This window comes from Hippopotamus amphibius, chromosome 15 (genome assembly GCF_030028045.1).
Source record: "Hippopotamus amphibius kiboko isolate mHipAmp2 chromosome 15, mHipAmp2.hap2, whole genome shotgun sequence".
NCBI classification, from domain to species: Eukaryota; Metazoa; Chordata; class Mammalia; order Artiodactyla; family Hippopotamidae; genus Hippopotamus; species Hippopotamus amphibius.
In genome coordinates, this window is record NC_080200.1 from 12,139,546 (window position 1) to 12,158,210 (window position 18,665).

General features: G+C 46.1%; 1 protein-coding gene across 3 annotated transcripts in view; it reads right to left on the bottom strand.

Annotated features, from left to right (window-relative positions):
- CACNA1A (calcium voltage-gated channel subunit alpha1 A) overlaps positions 1-18,665 on the bottom strand; it is a 241,325-nt gene that overhangs the window by 86,594 nt on the left and 136,066 nt on the right. For all 3 annotated transcript variants that reach the window (XM_057708526.1, XM_057708527.1, XM_057708528.1), the window contains exons 9-16: positions 17,926-17,982; positions 16,606-16,695; positions 7,308-7,517; positions 3,974-4,086; positions 2,628-2,740; positions 2,347-2,478; positions 1,972-2,044; positions 41-158 (exon numbers count right to left, since the gene is read on the bottom strand). In XM_057708526.1, the coding sequence (XP_057564509.1) occupies positions 41-158; positions 1,972-2,044; positions 2,347-2,478; positions 2,628-2,740; positions 3,974-4,086; positions 7,308-7,517; positions 16,606-16,695; positions 17,926-17,982 (906 nt within the window). The remainder of the gene's footprint in view (positions 1-40; positions 159-1,971; positions 2,045-2,346; positions 2,479-2,627; positions 2,741-3,973; positions 4,087-7,307; positions 7,518-16,605; positions 16,696-17,925; positions 17,983-18,665) is intronic.

Consider the following 18,665-nt stretch of genomic DNA (forward strand, 5'->3'; position numbering starts at 1 on the left):
CAAGCCCAGGCGTGTCCCTATCTCCCCCAACAGAGGATACAGTTCCCGAAGAGTGTCAGCACGATGAAGTAGATGGAGAACACCATGCCTCCCTGCACGCCCCCCTGAGACTTGATGCCGTCATACATGACCTCATTCCAGTCTTCACCTGTCAGGATCTGAAAGGGGAGGGAGAAACACACAGCCAACCCCCCTCTCAACCTTGGGCCCCTCGGAGATGCAGCTGTGGAGCCGGAACCTGCCGTGTGGGCCCCTCCTTGGCCCTTGTTTCTTGGTGGGGAGGGGCTTGTCTGCGAGAGGAAAGGGCCGTCCCTGCACTGAGGGGCTTTCAGCCCAGCTTCTAGGAAAAAGTGACTCTGGAGGAGTCACAAATCTTTCTGTAACTCCATCTTCCCTGATGTGATAAGCGGATTTTGCTATAGGCTGAGTTGTGCTCCCTAAGGTCATGTGTTGAAGCTCTAAACCCTTGTGTGACGGTATTTGGAAATGGGAGGGAATTAGGATTAGATGAAGACATGACAGAGAGGCCCTCATGATGGGACCAGTGCCTTTATAAGAAAAGACACCAGAGAACTTGGTCTCTCTCTCTCTCCCCCTACTGTGGGAGAGAGAAATGAGAAGGTGGCTATCTGTAAGCCAGGAAGAGAGTCCTCACCAGGAACCAGCCCTGCATACATCCTGATCATGGACCTCCAGCCTCCAGAACTGTGAGAAATAGGTTTCTCTTGCCATCTATTCACTGGTACTTCTGGACTGCTATGTCTGGGGGTGGAGATGGTGGTGGTACAGGGGACCAGAGGAAGCCTCAGGTAAAGGGACACAGGTACTGGCAGATAGAAGTTGTGCTGATGTGTATGGGAAGGGCTAAAGGGATTTGTATGCAGCATCCACACAGTTGTTAAAAAATATCCAACTTCCCTCCTTTGCATGATTTCCACGAGGATAAAGTAAATGTGAAAGAACTCCAAAAATGTTAATCCATTAATGTAGAGTTTCTTAGCCTTGGCACTGCTGACATTTGGGGACTTCCTCCTGTCCTGTGTACCATAGGGTGTTGAGTAATATCCCTGGCCTCTACCCTTTAGATGCCAGTAACACTATCACACCCCCAGTTGTAATAACCCAAAATGTTTCCAGGTACTTCTAGGTGTCCTTGGGGGACAGAATCCCTCTTGGGCCAGAACTGTTGTGCTGAAGATATATAGGCGGTGATTACTATTATTAATAATCATTTATGTGAGGGTTCAGAACTTCATGGTTTTCCTTTCCAACTCCCTGTTTGGGGGTCTTATTTAGAAATTACCCCTCTCCCAGGAGAAGAGAGGAGTGAAGTCACATTTTCCATAAACTCTCTGTTCTCTAAAGTGACAGAACCCACGTGGAAAGGCTCTGGAGGTCCCAGCTAGGCCAGTTCCAAACTCCAGGGCATGGGTGCAGAAGTTGGTTTGGAGAGAGCACCCAAGGTCAATCTGTTTGTCTTGGAATATGAGATTAGGGTGTCTTCCAATCTGGGAAAGGATGGTGTATTATCCACGTTTACTATTTTCTATATTTTGATGCTTTGACACATGGAGGGCTTTGCTGATTCTGGAGGGAGTCAGGACTAGCTAATTCCTGGAGATAGTAAACAACTTGCCTGTGAACATGCTTTTCAAATGCAAGTCAACCAATCCAGAGCCCACACTCCCAACCATCTTCACTATTGGGCTCTTACACTCAGGGCCAATCTTCTCCTGCCTGAATCAGGCAGGGTCATGTACCAGACAACTCAACAGCTCCAGGGCCTGCTGAAATTATTTGAACTGGCCAATCATAAGCCTGCTTAAACCTGCCTTGCCCATTTCTTCCTGTGGAAACCACAATAAAGGCTCCTGTCCATGTTCTCCACCCCCCCACCCCCCACCGCCTCCTGACGAACCCTGGTGCTTCCCTGTAAGGCCTTGCATTCATGGGGCCGGGTGAAGGTTGTACCTGAAATACCGTCATTATTGCTGCTGGAAAAGTGTCGAAGTTGGTAGGAGGAGTCCCTTCATCGAAATTAAACCTGCAGAGAGGACACAGACATTTCATGTTGGCCCCACCCCAGGTGTGCTGAGGGCTTGGCTCAGTATCTTGTTTCTAGGGCAATATCTCCAGCATCTCTGCCCCTAGAAGGACATCCTGAGTGGGACCCATGGCCCTGCCCATCTGAGTGAGTGCACTGGGCATCCAGGTCATAAGGAGGGCAGACTGTGTGATGCAGGTGGGCCTCGGTCTCTGGATGCACTAAGCAAGGTGCCTGGGGGATGGGAGGCCGTGGGCTGGACCCCAGGGAAGCAGAAGTCAGAGAGTCTGCTGAGCACTTACTGGCCGCCGAAGAGCTGCATTCCCAGAAGGGCAAAGACGACGATGAACAGGAAAAGGAGAAACAACAGGCTGATGATGGATTTCATGGAGTTGAGAAGAGAGACGACCAGGTTCCTGAGAGATGCCCAGTACCTGCCAGCAGAGGCCAGAGGTGGGGGCGTGGGGGTCAGGCTGGGCCAGGGTGGCAGTAGCTGAGCCCACCTTCCCAACATGCTGGAGGTGGCCCCAGCCTGGCCCGCTCCCCATTCCCGTCAAGATGCCAGGGACCCCCAAAGACTTACTTTGTGACTTTGAAAATACGCAATAACCTGAGGGCTCGTAACACGCTGATTCCAAAGGATGTGCCAGGTTTTATGACGGCCCAGATGACCTCAAAGATGCTCCCGATGATGACCTAGAACAGAGGACCCGGTCTTGTGTCCAGGCTCCTTGCAAACGTGCCCCGAGTCTGAACCTTGCAGGAACTCAATCCAACTCCCACCCTCAAATGGAATCAGGGTGAGGGTCTCAGACCCCTCTCATTTCTCCTCTTTTTTAACTGATTAAGAGCTGATGAGCACAAAGAATTCATGAAACACGTAATTACAAAGTGAGTGCCCATGGAGGCACCACCTATGTCGAGAAATATGACATGTCAGCACTCTGAAAGCCTCCAGGGACCCCTAGACATAGCCACCACCCTGAATTTTATAATAACCATTTCCTTGCATTTAAAAAAATTAGGGTGAAACTCACATAACATAAAATTAATCAAAATGATTAACTTAAAATAGTGCACAATTCAGTGGCATTTAGTACATTCACAGTGTTGTATAACCATCACCCCTCACTAGTTCTGAAATATTTCCATCACCCCCAAAGGAGACCCCAGACCCATTAGCAGTCACTCCTCACCCCCTCTTCCCAGTCCCTGGCAGCCACTAATCTACTTTCCGTCTCTGGAGATTTGCTTGTTCTGGATATTTCATATAAATGGAATTATGTAACATGTGATCTTTTATGTCTGACTTCTTTCACTTATCATAATGTTTTAGAGGTCTTTGCCTTTTTAAAGTATTCAAGGATCCTCCGTAATCCACATAGCTTAGTTTTGTCCATCTGAACTTTCATGAGCAGAATCACGCTGTATGGACTAGTTTTGTTAGGTGTCTGCCTCCTTTTGTGCAATATTACGTGGCTCATGGGTGTGTCTGTTGTTGGCTGCCTCTTGTTGGTGTGGAGAATTCCATTATATGGCTAGGACACAACTTATTTACCCATGCTACTGCAAAGGGATAGTTGGGTCATTTGGTTTGGGACCAGGGAGGCTGCTCAGGACATTCTTGTGTGTCTCCTGGGCATCTGTGTGAGTTTCTCTACGGTGAATCCCTAGCAGTGGAATTGCCAGGTCAATCCTACTCTCCAAAAAGGGTCCACAAATTTCTCCTCCCACCGGCAATGACTGAGGAGGGTTCTAGGAGCTCTATATCCTTGCCAAAATTGGGGATTGTCCTTTCAGTCCTTTTGGATTCAGCAGAGTCTCTCATACCCAGGCATGATCCTACTACTTTCTTTTGGATGTCCCCAGTTATCAGCCATTCTAAGCAAGGGCTGGAGAACTGAACTCCTTAGAAACCAGAGCACTTACCCCACAATCAAAACAGTTGAAGGAAGAGTGGAAGTAAGGCCGCGTCCCAAGCCCGTACATTTTTATAAACATTTCGGACATAAAGAGTCCTAAGAAAATGAATTCTGCATAGTCTAGAAGCGAGGGCAGGGGGGGGAAACAGAGAAGAGGTTAGATTTGTGGGGGAGGTTCCAGGTGGCTCTCACATTCCTCCTGTTAACTGCAACCCTGGCTGGTGGGTTCCTGGGTGCTTACTGTTTCTTTTATTAATTAATTAAAAGATTCAAAATTGATGTATAGTTGATTTGCAATGTTTCAGGTATACAGCAAAGTGATTCAGTTATACACATATATATTCTTTTTCAGATTCTTTTCCATTATAGGTTATTACAAGATATTGAATACAGTTCCCTGGACTATACAGTAGGTCCTTGCTATTTATTTTATACATTTTACTATATATTTAAAATGAACAAATGAATGAACAAATGAATGAATTAACTAACTGGCTAACAACTGACTAACTAACTAATTGGAAAACTAACAAAATAAAGGCGTCCCATAATGCCAGCATGTTATACTCTAAGAATTGTAACTAAACCACATTTGTATGCCTGAGCTCCAAAGGATTAATAGAAATAGAAACCATAACAGTGTCCTATTTGTAATCCTTGTGTTAGGGGCTTAGTTGGAGCACCACAGGCAACCAATCTAAGGCATGGCTTTTCTCCCCACTTGGAAAATTCATTTATGTCCCCTGGAAATCCTCTCTTGATGCAAGATAAAGCCTTTTATTTTTTGGTGGGAAAGCGTAATGGTGCAAATGCCTTGGGGAGAGATAACGCATGGGTACTCGTTTGCTCCAGCAAAGAAATGTTTAATAGCAGTTCCTTTTCTGAGACGGCTATCTTGGTGGGGTAGGAAGATGAGGAGTCAGGAAAGGCAAGAGTAGTCACCTATTGGAGGGGAAGGAGAGGTAAGGAGGAATTCTGAGGGGAAGAAAGCATACAGAAGGGGAAGACAGAGGACCCAAACTTCCAAGAATTCCATTTTGATCACATAGCTAACTCTGAAGGTCAAGGGTATTTGTTATAGCATTATTATTTTTTTAATGGTGTAAGAATTTTTTCTAGTTCTTTGTGATTTTATTTTATTTTATTTTTTGGCTGCACTATGCAGCTTGTGGGATCTTTGTTCCCCAATCAGGGATTGAACTCGAGCTCATGGCAGTGAAAGCGCAAGTTCTAACAGTGGACCACCAGGGAATTCCCTATCATTCTTTTTTAAGAGATGGTGTGAACTGACTGTTAAGGTCTTTCCCACTTATTCCTGATGGAAGCTTTCCCTCGGTTTTAGGACTCCAGGGGGCTCCTAGTGTCTGAGAGAAACTGTAGGGTCTCCAGGGCCCCCAGGACAAAAATGTTAGCCAGGGAATCTGTCCGTAACATCTGGTGCATTCCAAAAACCACCAGAAGAAATGCTGGGAGGACTTGAAGAGTTTCCAAGATGCTTGTTCCCCAGTTACCATGGATATATGATGGCTGATGATGCACAAGACCTGAAAGAATTACTTGTCTGTAGCACTGGTGGGTCTGGAAGAACTTTCAGGGTCATCAAATCCAATTTTCACTAAGTACAGAAGAGGAATTTGAGGCCCAGAGAAATGATTACACTTCATTGATTCCAAGACACATATTTTTGTTCACATTTTGACATCTCCAAAATTGGGGTGTATCTTAAAGTTGGCATGTCCTAGTTTAGATGGCAGCATTGTTTTATTTCTTAGTGGCACATAAATTAAAATTAAAAGAGTGCCTTATAATTGAAGATGTGTTTGATTGATGGACAATGGTAATAACTTGTCTAAAGTCACATGGAGAGTTAGGGGCAGGGCAGGCATTGAGAACCCAGGTTACCTGGTGATCAGGACAGGAATGCACCACAGATACAGCTTGGACTCTGGGTTCAAATCCTGACTACATCACTAACTAGCTGTGTGACTCTGGGCAAGTTGCTTAACCTCTCTGTGTTAGTTTTCTCAACTGGAAATTGATAGTTAAGGGACGTTCACAGACACAGAGGCCCCAGGCAGGAAGTCCCAAGCCCCTGTTCCTGAACCAGGACAGACAGAGCAAGGTGATTAGTGGGGAGAATAAGGGAGATTAAAAATAGGCTATCAGAGGAAGTTAAGACAAAAAGTAAATAGTTCTCATTTATAAGCGACTCCAGGGGGATTAAATGCAATTACTAAGGTTGGAACTAGGTCAGGGCTCTCAGAAGGAGAACTGGCCCCTGGGGAGTGTCCTGGGGTGGGGGGGGTCATCTAACATGACTGGGAACAATGAGGGTTACAAGGAGACAATGACCTGGACCAGGATCCCAGGCCTCTCTAGGCTGAAGACTTGACTTCTCCAACAGTTGTCTGGGTTAATTCTGAACCAGGTCAGAAGGGCAGAGAATCTACAGACCTAAGTCAGACAAGCCAGTAGATGCAGGAGGAGGGCAGCCAGCAGGCAAAAAGGTTTTGGGAAGTCCTCACTTGGGGCCCACAAGCCAGAGCCAAGTATCCACTTGCCTTCCTCACTGCCTAGCCACTATTCTTTTTGATTCCTCAGAGCTCTTTACTTTTTAAATCCTGCTCAGAGGTCTCCCCACCTTTCACTACTTCTTTTTCCCTGACCTGGCCATCAATGTTGATAATACCTCATATTAATTCCTGAAATTTGGGAATACGCCCAGAAGGGCAAAGCCTTGGAAATCCTGGTACCCACTGAGGGAGCAAGATGTTTTCACACCTTGTTACAGGGTATCTTCTAGGAATGAATCCCAGACATAAGGAAGTCAAAAAGGATAGGAGAGGAAAGGGGAAAGAAGCAGAAGGTTTGAAAGAAGAGGGAAGAAGCAGAGAGTCAGAAATGAGGAGAGAAAATGGGTACAACATACAGGTCACTTTTTTGTCTCTAATGTGCCCCCATCTCTCAATCATAAATTATTTGATTCCCAGAGATGCACCTAGAAATCACATGTATGCTTCTGTCTCTATCTGGCTGTCTTGCAGTCTCTAACCCTCTCTGTCTCTATTCCAATGCACCCCTATGTGCCTTTCTTAGAAAGTTATCATGGGAGTCTCTGGTGGCCTAAATTCCAGCTTCCAGATCAGGCCCAAAGAAACTGGGTTGTGTCTTTGTGGCAGCAGCAACATCAGCCCCAATTCGAGTTGTAGACAGGGCCAGATGAAAGGGCAAAGTCAATGAGGACCAAAGAAGGAACACACACTATCAGAGAAAGAGACCAGGAAAAAGGGTGTGAAGAAGGGATCAGGGAGCTGGTGGAGGCGGGGCCAGGCAGTACTCACAGAGGAAGTCGGAGAGCCACTCGGGCTGGTTGTAGTGAACGATAGCGACACACAGCGTGTTGAGGGCTACCAGACTGAGCACAGTCCAGTAGAAGGCCTGAGTTTTGACCATGCGGCGGATGTAGAAACGCATCCTCCTCTCCTTTTTGTGAAAAAAAGTCGAGTTCTCCAGCTTGGCACTTTTAATGCTGGCTCGGGCGAAGGGAGACCCTGCCAGGGAAAGGATGAAGAATGTTAGGGTGTTCTTGCAGAGGAAATTAACCAATGTGTGGCCCAGGCACAGATTGTGGCCAGGGAATCCATTAGCCTCCCAAGCAAGCAAGCCCCTGGGAACCATCATGACCCATGGACTTAGCTTTCCAGAGATGGAGCTTATGAGAAGGTGATGTCCCTGAAAATAACAGTATTGGAAATAAGTAATGAGCGCTCATGATGTCATGGGGAGGCTGATGGCTCTCCAATGCTCGAGCCAATTTTCTATATCTTCCTCTCCTGGCCATGTCTGGTGACTCTGGGGGTCGTGCCACAGGGTGGGATAAGGCAGGAGCTTTATCCACACTCCCAGTGCAGAGGCAAGCAGCAGAACTGCATAGACCATACTTTGAAAGCCTCCAGGAGGTGGTGTGGATAGGATTCTAGTTTTCCATAGACATTTCGCTTTAGAAGTAATCACCAAAAAATGAGCCAGCTGTGTCCTCTGCCCACATATATTTTTGCTCTTAAGCATTTATGAGGTACCTACTGTGCCAGGCTCTGTCCCAGATGTTCAGAATACACATTAACAGAGTCCTGCACTCCTGGGTCTGATACTCCAGTGGGGGAGACGAAGAGCAAACATAATATGATAACTGAGTAAATTAATAGTGTGGTGGGGGACTTCCCTGGTGGTCCAGTAGCTAAGGCTCTGCACTCCCAATGCAGGGGGTGTGGGTTTGATCCCTGGTCAGGGAACCAGGTCCCACATGCTGCAACTAAGGATCTTGTATGCCACAACTAAGACCCGGAGCAGCTAAATAAATAAATAAATAAATATTGAAAAAATATTGTGATGGAAGGTGAAATGTGCTTTGGAAAAAAGGGAAAGTGGAGCAAAATAAAGGGACTGGGACCCCCAGGAGGGACCACTGGGTAGGCTGCAGTATTAAAGTGGTTAAGGTGAAGGAGTTGGCCTGAGTCACCTTAGTATCTTAGGTATCTTATGCAGAGGAAATAGCAGTGCAAAGGCCCTGAGGCAGGAATGTGCCTGCCTGACATATTTGGGCGAACAGCATAAAGAGAACAGTATGCCTGGAGTAGAGTGGTTCAGGTGGAAAGAGGGAAGAGGTGAGGGCAAGGAGGGGACTGGGCAGGCTGCGAAGGGCCTTGGGAGCTGTGAGGAGAGCTTGGGCTTTTGTTCTGAGTGAGGTGGGAGCCATGGAGAGTTTGAACAGAGGAGGGATGTGACCTGACTCAGGGGTTCACAGGCACCCCCTCGCTGGTGTTGAGGGAACAGACTGTGGAAGGCAAAGGCGGGAGTAGGGAGGAGGTGACTGCTCTAGTCCAGGCAAATGATAAGCAGGCTTCTCGTTGTGGTGGCTTCTCTTGTTGTGGAGCACAGGCTTTAGGCACGCAGGCTTCCGTAGTTGTGGCATGAGGGCTCAGCACTTGTGGCTCATGGGCTCTAGAGTACAGGCTCAGTAGCTGTGGCGCACAGCAGGCTTAGTTGCTCCACGGCATGAGGGATCTTTCCGGACCAGGGATCGAACCCATGTCCCCTGCATTGCCAGGTGGATTCTTAACTGCTGTGCCACCAGGGAAGTCCTCCTTTATTTATTTGTGCATTCATTCCTTTGTTCACTCATTGGTGTGTTTCTCATTCATTCATTCCTTTCTTCATCATTTGTCCATTCATTAGTGTATTCACTCAACCATCCATTCATTTCTTTGTGCATCATTCATACATCCATCCATTCATCCATCCATTCATTTGTTCATTTACATGTTCATCCATCAAGCATGTTCATCAACCTCATCACACCAGCCAGGCACGGGACACAGAAAACATCTCTCAGGATGCCACTTCCTATTGGCAAAATTCTAAACAGAGTTTGTGCGTTGGCACCCCAGGGGCCATGCTGGTTCATCCTGGGTTTGTGAAAGTTGAACTTATTGGTCTACATTTAAAAACCGGGAGATTTTCCACAAAAATATGGATTTCAGCTTCTCATGAATGAAAATAACAGCTGACATTTATCGAACGTGTAGCAGGCACTGCGGGGCATACATTTTACACAGTGAGCTCCTCACTGCAACCTTAGGAAGTAGGGACCATCGTTAACCCCATTTCACACCCGGAGGAAACAGAGGCTGAGGGGAGTCCAGTAAGTGGCTAAGAAGCGTCGGATCAGTTCAGAGCCTGTGCTCTTGGCCACCACACTGCACTTACTCCTGGAACACTGGCCATGAGGAAGGGACTATATTCTTGCCCAGCAGCAGCCGGCCTGGCCTAGTGGCTGGACCCTCCACTCATGTCCATCGCCTGCCTGATCCCATGGGCATTGGGGACCCCAGGGTGGCTCTTCATGGCCCTTCCCAATTGGGACATTTCTGGTCCTTGTGGCTCCTCCCAAAAATGTGCCCAGACCCACAGGCAGCCACAAGGCTTGGCAATCACACCGGGCAGGATGCCCCTGACACCCACTCCTGCTGGAGCCACATGGAAACCCTGCTCCATTACCAAGCAGCGAGTGACCTTGGGCAGATGACCTTGGACAAGTCACCTAGCATCTTGGGACTCAAGTGCCTTCCACCTCACAGGGCTATTGGGAGAAATCAGTGAGTTAATACCCCCTAGCATGATGCTGGACATCATGCTTATTGGTAAGATTAAAATACTCTTACTACAGGGGACTTCCCTGGTGGAGCAGTGGTTTAGAGTCTGGCTGCCAATGCAGAGGACATGGGTTCGATCCCTGGTCCGGGAAGATCCCACATGCCGTGGAGCAACTAAGCCCGTGTGTCACAACTACTGCGCTCTAGAGCCTGTGAGCCACAGCTAGAAGCCCACACGCCTAGAGCCCATGCTCCACAATAAGAGAAGCCACCACAACGAGAAGCCCATGTACTGCAATGAAGAGAAGTCCCTGCTCCACAACTAGAGAAAGCCTGCACACAGCAACAAAGATAAAACACAGCCAAAAAATAAAAATAAAAATAAAAATAAATCTCTTACTACAACCCCAAGAGCTGAAATCAAGACCTGTTCACATGCCAGCTCCTGGAGGAAGTCTTTCCTGATCACAGGGCCTGGAGACACATTCCATAATAAGCATCCCACTCATCAGGAAGGGAGAGGAAAGTGAATATTAATTGAACACCTACTACATGCCAGCTCCGTACTGTCTTCTCTATTTATTGTATTTCACTTTCACTCTGACCCATGCTCCCTTTTTCTATACAGTCTTGTCTCTACTTTCCCTCTGTGGTCTGGAATTGCCATTGCAGGAAACCCTTAGATTTTAAAAATAATTTTAATAAGCTATTTTATGAAACTCCACATATCTAAGATATCAATTTCAATGTGGAATCAATATAGGAATATATTAGAGAGATATTTTACACTCCTTTTTTTTTGGTACTAAGTATTTCAAATCTAATGTGTTAGTATGAAGTACATTTCAGTTCAGATCAGTTACATTCAAGGAGTCAAGAGCTAGAGGAGGCCAGTCCTAGCTTGGAACGTTCCACGGGTGAGGACAGCAGTATGGCAGCACCAAGGCTGAATATCAGGATTTTTGGCAATTTATATGCCCTTCAAATTCTCTGTTAACTGAAATCGGTGCTTCCCAAATTGTGGGTTGAACTACCCCCTCAAAAGATATGAAGTCCTAACCTGTGGTACCCGTGAATATGATCTTATTTGGAAATAGGGTCTTTGGAGATGCCATCAAATTAAGATGAGGTCAGACTTGATTAGAGTGGGCACTAAATCCAATGACCGGTATCCTTATAAGAGGAGAAGAGACACGGAGACACACAGGAAAAGACTGTGTGATGACAGAGGCAGAAATTGGAGTGAGGTGAATGAAAGCCAAAGAGAGCCCAGGATTACCGACAACACCAGAAGCTAAGAGAAAAGTGTGGGGGCAGATTATTCCCTAAAGCCTTCGGAGGCAGCACGGCCCTGCCAACATCTTGATCTCCGTTTGGACTTCTGGCCTCCAGAGCTGTGAGAGAATACATTTCTGTTGTTTCAAGCCACCCAGTTTGTGGTACTTTGCGACAGCAGCCCTAGCAAATGAATACAGCTCACACTGAGCTTATACCCTTAAAATCATCTAAATGGGATCTGAGTTTCCTAAAGAACCTGTGTTGTGACGGCAGATTCCATTCATGGCTGAATTTTTCCTAACAATGACTCAAGGTCCATATTTCAGCAGTCAGTTGATCAACTCTACATGAGACCATTTTCTAATGTGTTTATGAACTGATTTGCCAGCTCAGTAGAATCATCAGTTACGAGGGTGAGTCAGAAATTATCCGAAGAAAAGGGAACACTCCTGCACTGTTGGTGGGAATGTAAATTGGTACAGCCACTATGGAAAACAGTATGGAGGTTCCTTAAAAAGCTAAAAATAGAACTACCATATGACCCAGAAATCCCACTACTGGGCATATACCCAGAGAAAACCATAATCCCAAAAGATACATGCACCCCAATGTTCACTGTAGCACTATTTACAACAGCCAGGACGTGGAAGCAACCTAAATGCCCATCAGCAGGTGAATGGATAAAGAAGATGTGGCACATGTATACAATGGAATATTACTCAGCCATAAAGAGGAATGAAATTGAGTTATTTGTAGTGAGGTGGATGGACCTAGAGCCTGTCATACAGAGCGTCGTAAGCCAGAAAGAGAAAAACAAATACTGTATGCTAATGCATATATATGGAATCTAAAAAGATGGTACTGATGAACCCAGTGGCAGGGCAAGAATAAAGATGCGGATGTAGAGAACGGGCTTGAGGACACAGCGGGGGCAGGTGTGAAGGGGAAGCTGGGACGAAGTGAGAGAGTAGCACTGACATATATACACTACCAAATGTAAAGTAGATAGCTAGTGGGAAGCTGCCTCATAACACAGGGAGATCAACTCGATAATTGATGATGACTTAGGGGGGTGGGATAGGGAGGGTGGGAAGGAGCCACAGGAGGGAGGGGATATGGGGATATATGTATAAATACAGCTGATTCACTTGGTTGTACAGCAGAAACTGGCACAACAGTGTAAAGCAATTATACCCCCATAAAGAGTTTAAAAAAAAACTATCCACACTCCGGTTATATTACAACTTCTGTAAATTCTACAGCCAGAGTGCAGATAATTTTTGACTCACCCTTGTACGTAAGGCTGCATTCACTAGGGTACAGCATGAGGGCAAGTGCCACATGGTTCCTGCCTGAGTTTGAAACATTATTATTATTATTTAACGTAAATAAATAAAGGTGAAGGCATTTCCTTGTCAGAACCCTGGAATTTCAGAGGTCTCTTTCAGGGTTGTGTAGGAAGCCCGTGCTAGCATAGGGGCCCTTTTCTGTGGGCTTCTGAGCGACCAGGCTAAAGTGGGTTTGCCTGCAGCAAACCTGGTCCTGGGAGACCAAGCCACTGGCCTGTTTTGGATCCACTTACAAAGTTGAAAGTCACCTGCTTTCTTAACAGAGGTGCCATGGGACAACGTCGGCCCTTATTCAGTATGACAGCTTTCTACTTCAGTTTCTCGTCTTCCTTTTATCACATGTTTATCAAATGCCAGCCTCGAACCTGGGTTTTCCAAGTAGCAAGTTTTCTTATGTCAGCCACAAATTCAAGCCCCAGGGGCTCCCACAAACAAACCCTCTGTGAATCTATCATGGTTTCCTGGGTCACCCCCACTACCTCCTCGTTAGGATCTGAACCATGTTATCCCCCAAATTCATAAAGTTCTAACACCACACTGTCCCCCCCGCCCCCATCCCCCGCCCCTGGTATCTCAGAATCTGTATGTATTTGGAGAGAGGGCCCTTCAAATGAGGTCATTAGGGTGGGCCTTAATCCTCTACGACTGGTGTCCTTATAAGAAGAGGAGATTAGGACATAGACACACGCGGAGGAAAGGCCACGTGAAGACACAGAGGAAGACAACATCTATGAGCCAAGGAAAGAGGCCACACCAGAAACCAACCCTGCCCACACCTTGATCTTGGACTTCCAGCCTCCAGGACTATGAGAAAGTTAAGTTTCTGCTTTAAAAAAATAAGTCACCCAGACTGTGCTGTTTTATGATGGCGATCCCAGAGAATTAGTAACACTCTCCCGGTTCTACGTGAAGCCCAGTTTAAAAATGCCTCCTTCATGAAGCTTTCTTTGCTTTTCCACCAGACAAATTCCTCCCTGCTTTGCATAGCTATTAGACTCCTTACAATTAGTCTCTGTTGCTTTTAAGTAACTATTTATTTATTCAGATCTTTATTGGAGTATAATTGCTTTACAATGATGTGTTAGTTTCTGCTGTGAACTTATCTAATTACTTTTCTGATTTCAAAAGTAATAACTGTCACCAATCCTTCCATTTCAGCAACATGTCATGGAGAAAGTGAAAATCCTTTTCAATCCCTCCATTTTCCACATCTTTAAGTACCTTTTACACTTCTTAATATTGTTTTAAAAATGGGACCACACATTTTACATGGTGTTGTGCAACTTGCTTTTTTTCACCAAAAGAATATATTTCAGACTTCTTTCCATGTCATAGCAACTCCATTCTTTTTCCTGGTGGCAGAGTATTCAGTTGTATACAAATACTATAATTTCTTTAGCCATCTCCCTATTTGGGGGCACACAGGTTGTTTCTGGTTTTTACGTTTTTGAATACCAGACACAGTGCTGCCGAGAAGAGGCTGGTACATAGATCTTTTGCATATGTGAAGAAATGTTTTGAAGCAGAAATTCCAGGTCAAAGAATATAAACATCAATAATTAAATAATGCCAAACCGTACATCAGAAACACTGCAAACTACATTCCTGCCAAGAGCATATGGCTATGCCCATTTCTCTGCATCCTTGCCAACACTGGGTGGTATCACTTTTCCATCTTTTTTAGAAGGACTGATGAAAAATAACATCTCCCTGTTAATTAAGAACAGGTACCCAATCTTATCCATAGAGGAGATCCTGACTTGGGTTCCCCACCTTTTTCAGTGCCTGGCATTTAATAAATGTGGTAAAATGTTTGTCTATCAAAATGCAACAAAATAGATTAGAAAAATGGAAGCAACTTAAATGGGAAAAGATGTGGGACAGACGTGACGGATCAAATGCATTGATGGAGTGCTCCAATTCTTGAACTTGCTGAAAGCAGAGAAACAGATGTATCCACAAGTGGAAATGGGACTTGTTCATCATTACGAGGAAAAGAGTGTTTTGGCTAGAAATTAAAAATGCAAATGAAAACAAGCTTTAAGGTATCATTACAAACTGACTTATCTGGGAAAGGAAATTAAACGGGTAATAGGGAATGGCCGGGGTGGAAGAATCCGTGAGTGTCTGCGTACTTGGCAGGTTTATAAATGGGTTCAATGTTTTTGAAACTCAGAATGGTTCTGTGAATAATGAGTCGAAAAGCTGTTAATATCTTTGATCCTATAATTATCCCCAAGGAAATCCGCCCAAAGGGTGGGGGGAGTCACTGCACATAAATGTTCCCAGCAGTGCTCCTTGTAAGGGCAAACATTGGAAACAACTCAAACACCATATAATAAAGCCACGGCTGAGCAAACTACAGCATGGCCACCCTCTGGAGTGTGGATGGCGATGGAAATCATGTTGAAACTCAGCAGTAAGCATATAAACTAAGGGTGAGTGAAAAAAGCAGAGTATGAAGTAGTTGGTACCTGGGTATTAAAAACACGTGTATATTTTTATTTATTTATTTTTTTTGGCTGTGGCTGCCCGGCTTGTGGGATCTTAGTTCCTGGACCAGGGATCGAACCAGTGCCCCCTGCGGTGGAAGCTTGGAGTCCTAACCACTGGACCGCCAGGGAGTTCCCAGAAAAATGTATATATTTGGAATTCCCTCCTCCCTCCCGCCTTCTCCCATCTTTGCCTCTACTCTCCAGCCACATAGATACCCCAACAGCCTTAATGCCTTCTCCCCTCAGAGTCTCGTGTTATTTCCTCTGCCTGGAAGCTCTCCCATTTACTCTTCATAACTGGAATTTTTGTTTTTTTCACTTTTATTTTATTTATTTATTTTTGGCCACACCCATGTGGCTTGTGGGATCTTAGTTCCCCGACCAGGGATTAAACCTGGACCCTGGGAAGTGAAAGTGCAGAGTCCTAATCACCGAACCACCAGGGAATCCCCTTCATAATTGGAATTTTAAAAAACCCATTTCAAAAAATAATAGTCTCCTTGGAGAAGGTCAAAAGCAGCACGGTCTCATTCAAGAGGGGCGAGAAGGAAAGAAGTAAATGTCTTCTCCCATCTCAAACTCTGCCCTTGGAGATAACCAACAGCAACAGCCTGAGCACAGCCTTCCATGTGGTTCTCTCTCCTATCACTGCCATGGTGAACTCCTACCCCCCCTTCGGTCCTCAGCGTCAATGTCACCTCCTCCCAGGAGCCCTCCCTGACCACACCCCACTCTTCCAGAGCAGGCCGAGCACATGGCATCTCCTTTGCAGTGCCATTATCATTACAGGTTTATTTGTGTAATGACCTGTTTAACATCTATTTTCTGCACTGGACAGCAAACTCCACGTGGGTGGGGATTTGGTCTCTGTCTTGTTAACAACTGGGCACTTAATAACAGTAGCCCCTCAATGAGAACTAATGAACAATAATATTATTCATGAATAATTAATGAATAATAATACTAGCCAGTACCACGGGGACATTATTCTCTGCCACATGTTTTTTGTAAATGCTGTATGTGGATTATTATTATTATTTTTGGCCACACCACGCAGCATGTGGGATCTTAGTTCTGACACCAGGAAATCGAACCCATGCCCCTCTGCAGTAGAAGCACGGAGTCTTAACCACTGGACTGCCAGGGAAGTCCCTATGTGTGGCTTATTTAGTTTTACTTCTCCTCGAAATAATATGACAGGCACTGTTATTATTCTCATAATCATGTCATCTGCTCCAGGAAACACAGGTGGGATGGCGCAGAAATGAGACCCAGATCTAGGCAGTCCGGTCCCCAATCCCTCCCACTCCATCTCCCCGGGCGATCAGTAATAAACGACGGCCAGGCGGCAGCAGGAGGACTTACCCACGGAGGCGATATCGGCCAGCTGATCCTCAGCCTCCTCGGGGTTGAGCAGGTCTGTCTTGCTTTTCTTTATGGTGGCTCTCCGCAGAGCTCCAACAATGGAAACATGACAAGAGAAAAAGACGTTACCTTTTTTGCTACAAAAGCATCGACCAAGTGTGTCCTTGGGTGACAGGCGCTCTACCAGGGACTTTCTATGTGTTGTTGGATTTCACCCGCTTGGCAGTCTGGTTTGGTGAGGGGTAACAGGATGCCCATTTCTCAGATGTGGAGACAGAGGCTTAGGGAGGTTACAGGACTTTGCCCAAGGGGTAAGGATGAGAACCAAGTCCCATTCAGTCTGACTCTAAGTCTGGGCTCTCAGCTGCCATTTTCCCTCTAGGAGCCCTGGGATTGGATATGTAGTGACTCCTATGAAAACAGCCCACCCCTTAACCTTTAGCACACTTGCTAGGCTGGCTGGGGCTCTGGAAGCCCTTCCCCAATATTTAGGTTCTCCACCCCCAAGAGCTCTCCAGGGGACAGTGGCTTCAGGCATACACTTCCACTAAAGTGATTTACACACCCCCATGGGTAATCTCTCTCCCTCCTCCCAAATAGTAAAATCCATTTTTTTAACCTACTGGGATAGAGCCCAAGCTCCTTTCCTTCCTTCTCACTCCTGGTGTCTTTAATCCAAAGTCATTGCTCTGAGTAGCCAAATTTCTAACATGTGAGACAACTGTCCTTAATAGTAAGTTGGATTCCTGGTGAAATTATTTGTTTTTCATTTAATTTATTTTTGGCTTGTGGGATCCTAGTTCCTTGACCAGGGATTGAACCTGGGCCACGGCAGTGAATAGGCCAAGTCCTAACCACTGGACCACCAGGGAATTTCCACTGGTGAAATTATTATTATTTATTTTACTTGGTGAACACAAACAGGGCTGATCCTGAGCCAGACACTGTCCTGTGCATTCTATTTGCAATGATTAATGTAATCTTCATAAACAATCAACTCAGGTAGGTATGATTATTATCGTGCCCATTTGACAGATGGGGAAAACAGAGGCAGAAAGCAGAAGAAGCTGGGCACATGGTCAAAGCAGAAAGGGCAGGCAAGAAGTGGACACCCTGTATCAAGGTCCTGAAATTCCTCCAGGAAGCAGATTCCCACCATTCCCTGTATCTTCCTGAGCCTAATCTGGTCTTGTGTTTGTTCTTGGCATCTCGTGGGCCCTGAACATCCATTCCCTGGAGGCCCCTCAGTATGGAGTAGCCTGTTCCCCTCAACCACTGGGACCCCACCTCCACCCCCTGAGCCATGTTCAGAGCAGTTACCATCAAAGGGATGCCTTTGCTCCCCGTCGGTTTCATCCTCGGCGAGGATCACCTCTTCTGAAGAGGAAGAGCACATAGTTAAGCTCCAGCGTCTGGAGGACTCTCCTGGGGATGGGTTCCCTTGAACCAGAAAGGAGAAGGGTCCTTCTGGCCACTCCACTCTCCCCTTGCTGAGTGACAACTCGCTCAGCCAGAAATGTGTGCTCACTTGTTTCTGACTCCCAGCCCCACTTCAGCAATGGTTCTAAAGCCGACATTAACCCTACCTCCTTCAAAATAAAAACCAACCTCCTTACCATAGCCTATAGGACCTTGCCTGATCCGGCCCTTGTCACCTCCAAGTCCTCCTTTCCTCTGCTCTCCCCCTCACTCTGCTGTAGCCACACATAGCTTCCCTGCTGTGATGCAACTCTGCTCCTACCTCAGGGTCTTTGCACTTGCTGTTCCTTCTGCCTGGAAAGCCCTTCCCCTGGACATCCACATGACTTCTCCCTTTACTTTCTTCAGGTCTCGGCTCAGAGGTCACCTCCTCAGAGAGACCTTCTCTGATCACCCTGCCTTCTCTGACTCTTCTCTGCCTCCTACTCTGTTTTATTTTTCCTCTCAGCATTTGGCAACATCCAACACTATATATATTTGGTTATTTTCTGTCTCTCTCACTACACTATCAGAGCCCTGCAGGCAGAGACCAAATCTCAGTGCCTAGAACAGTGCCTGGCACACAGCAGGTGCCCCATAAG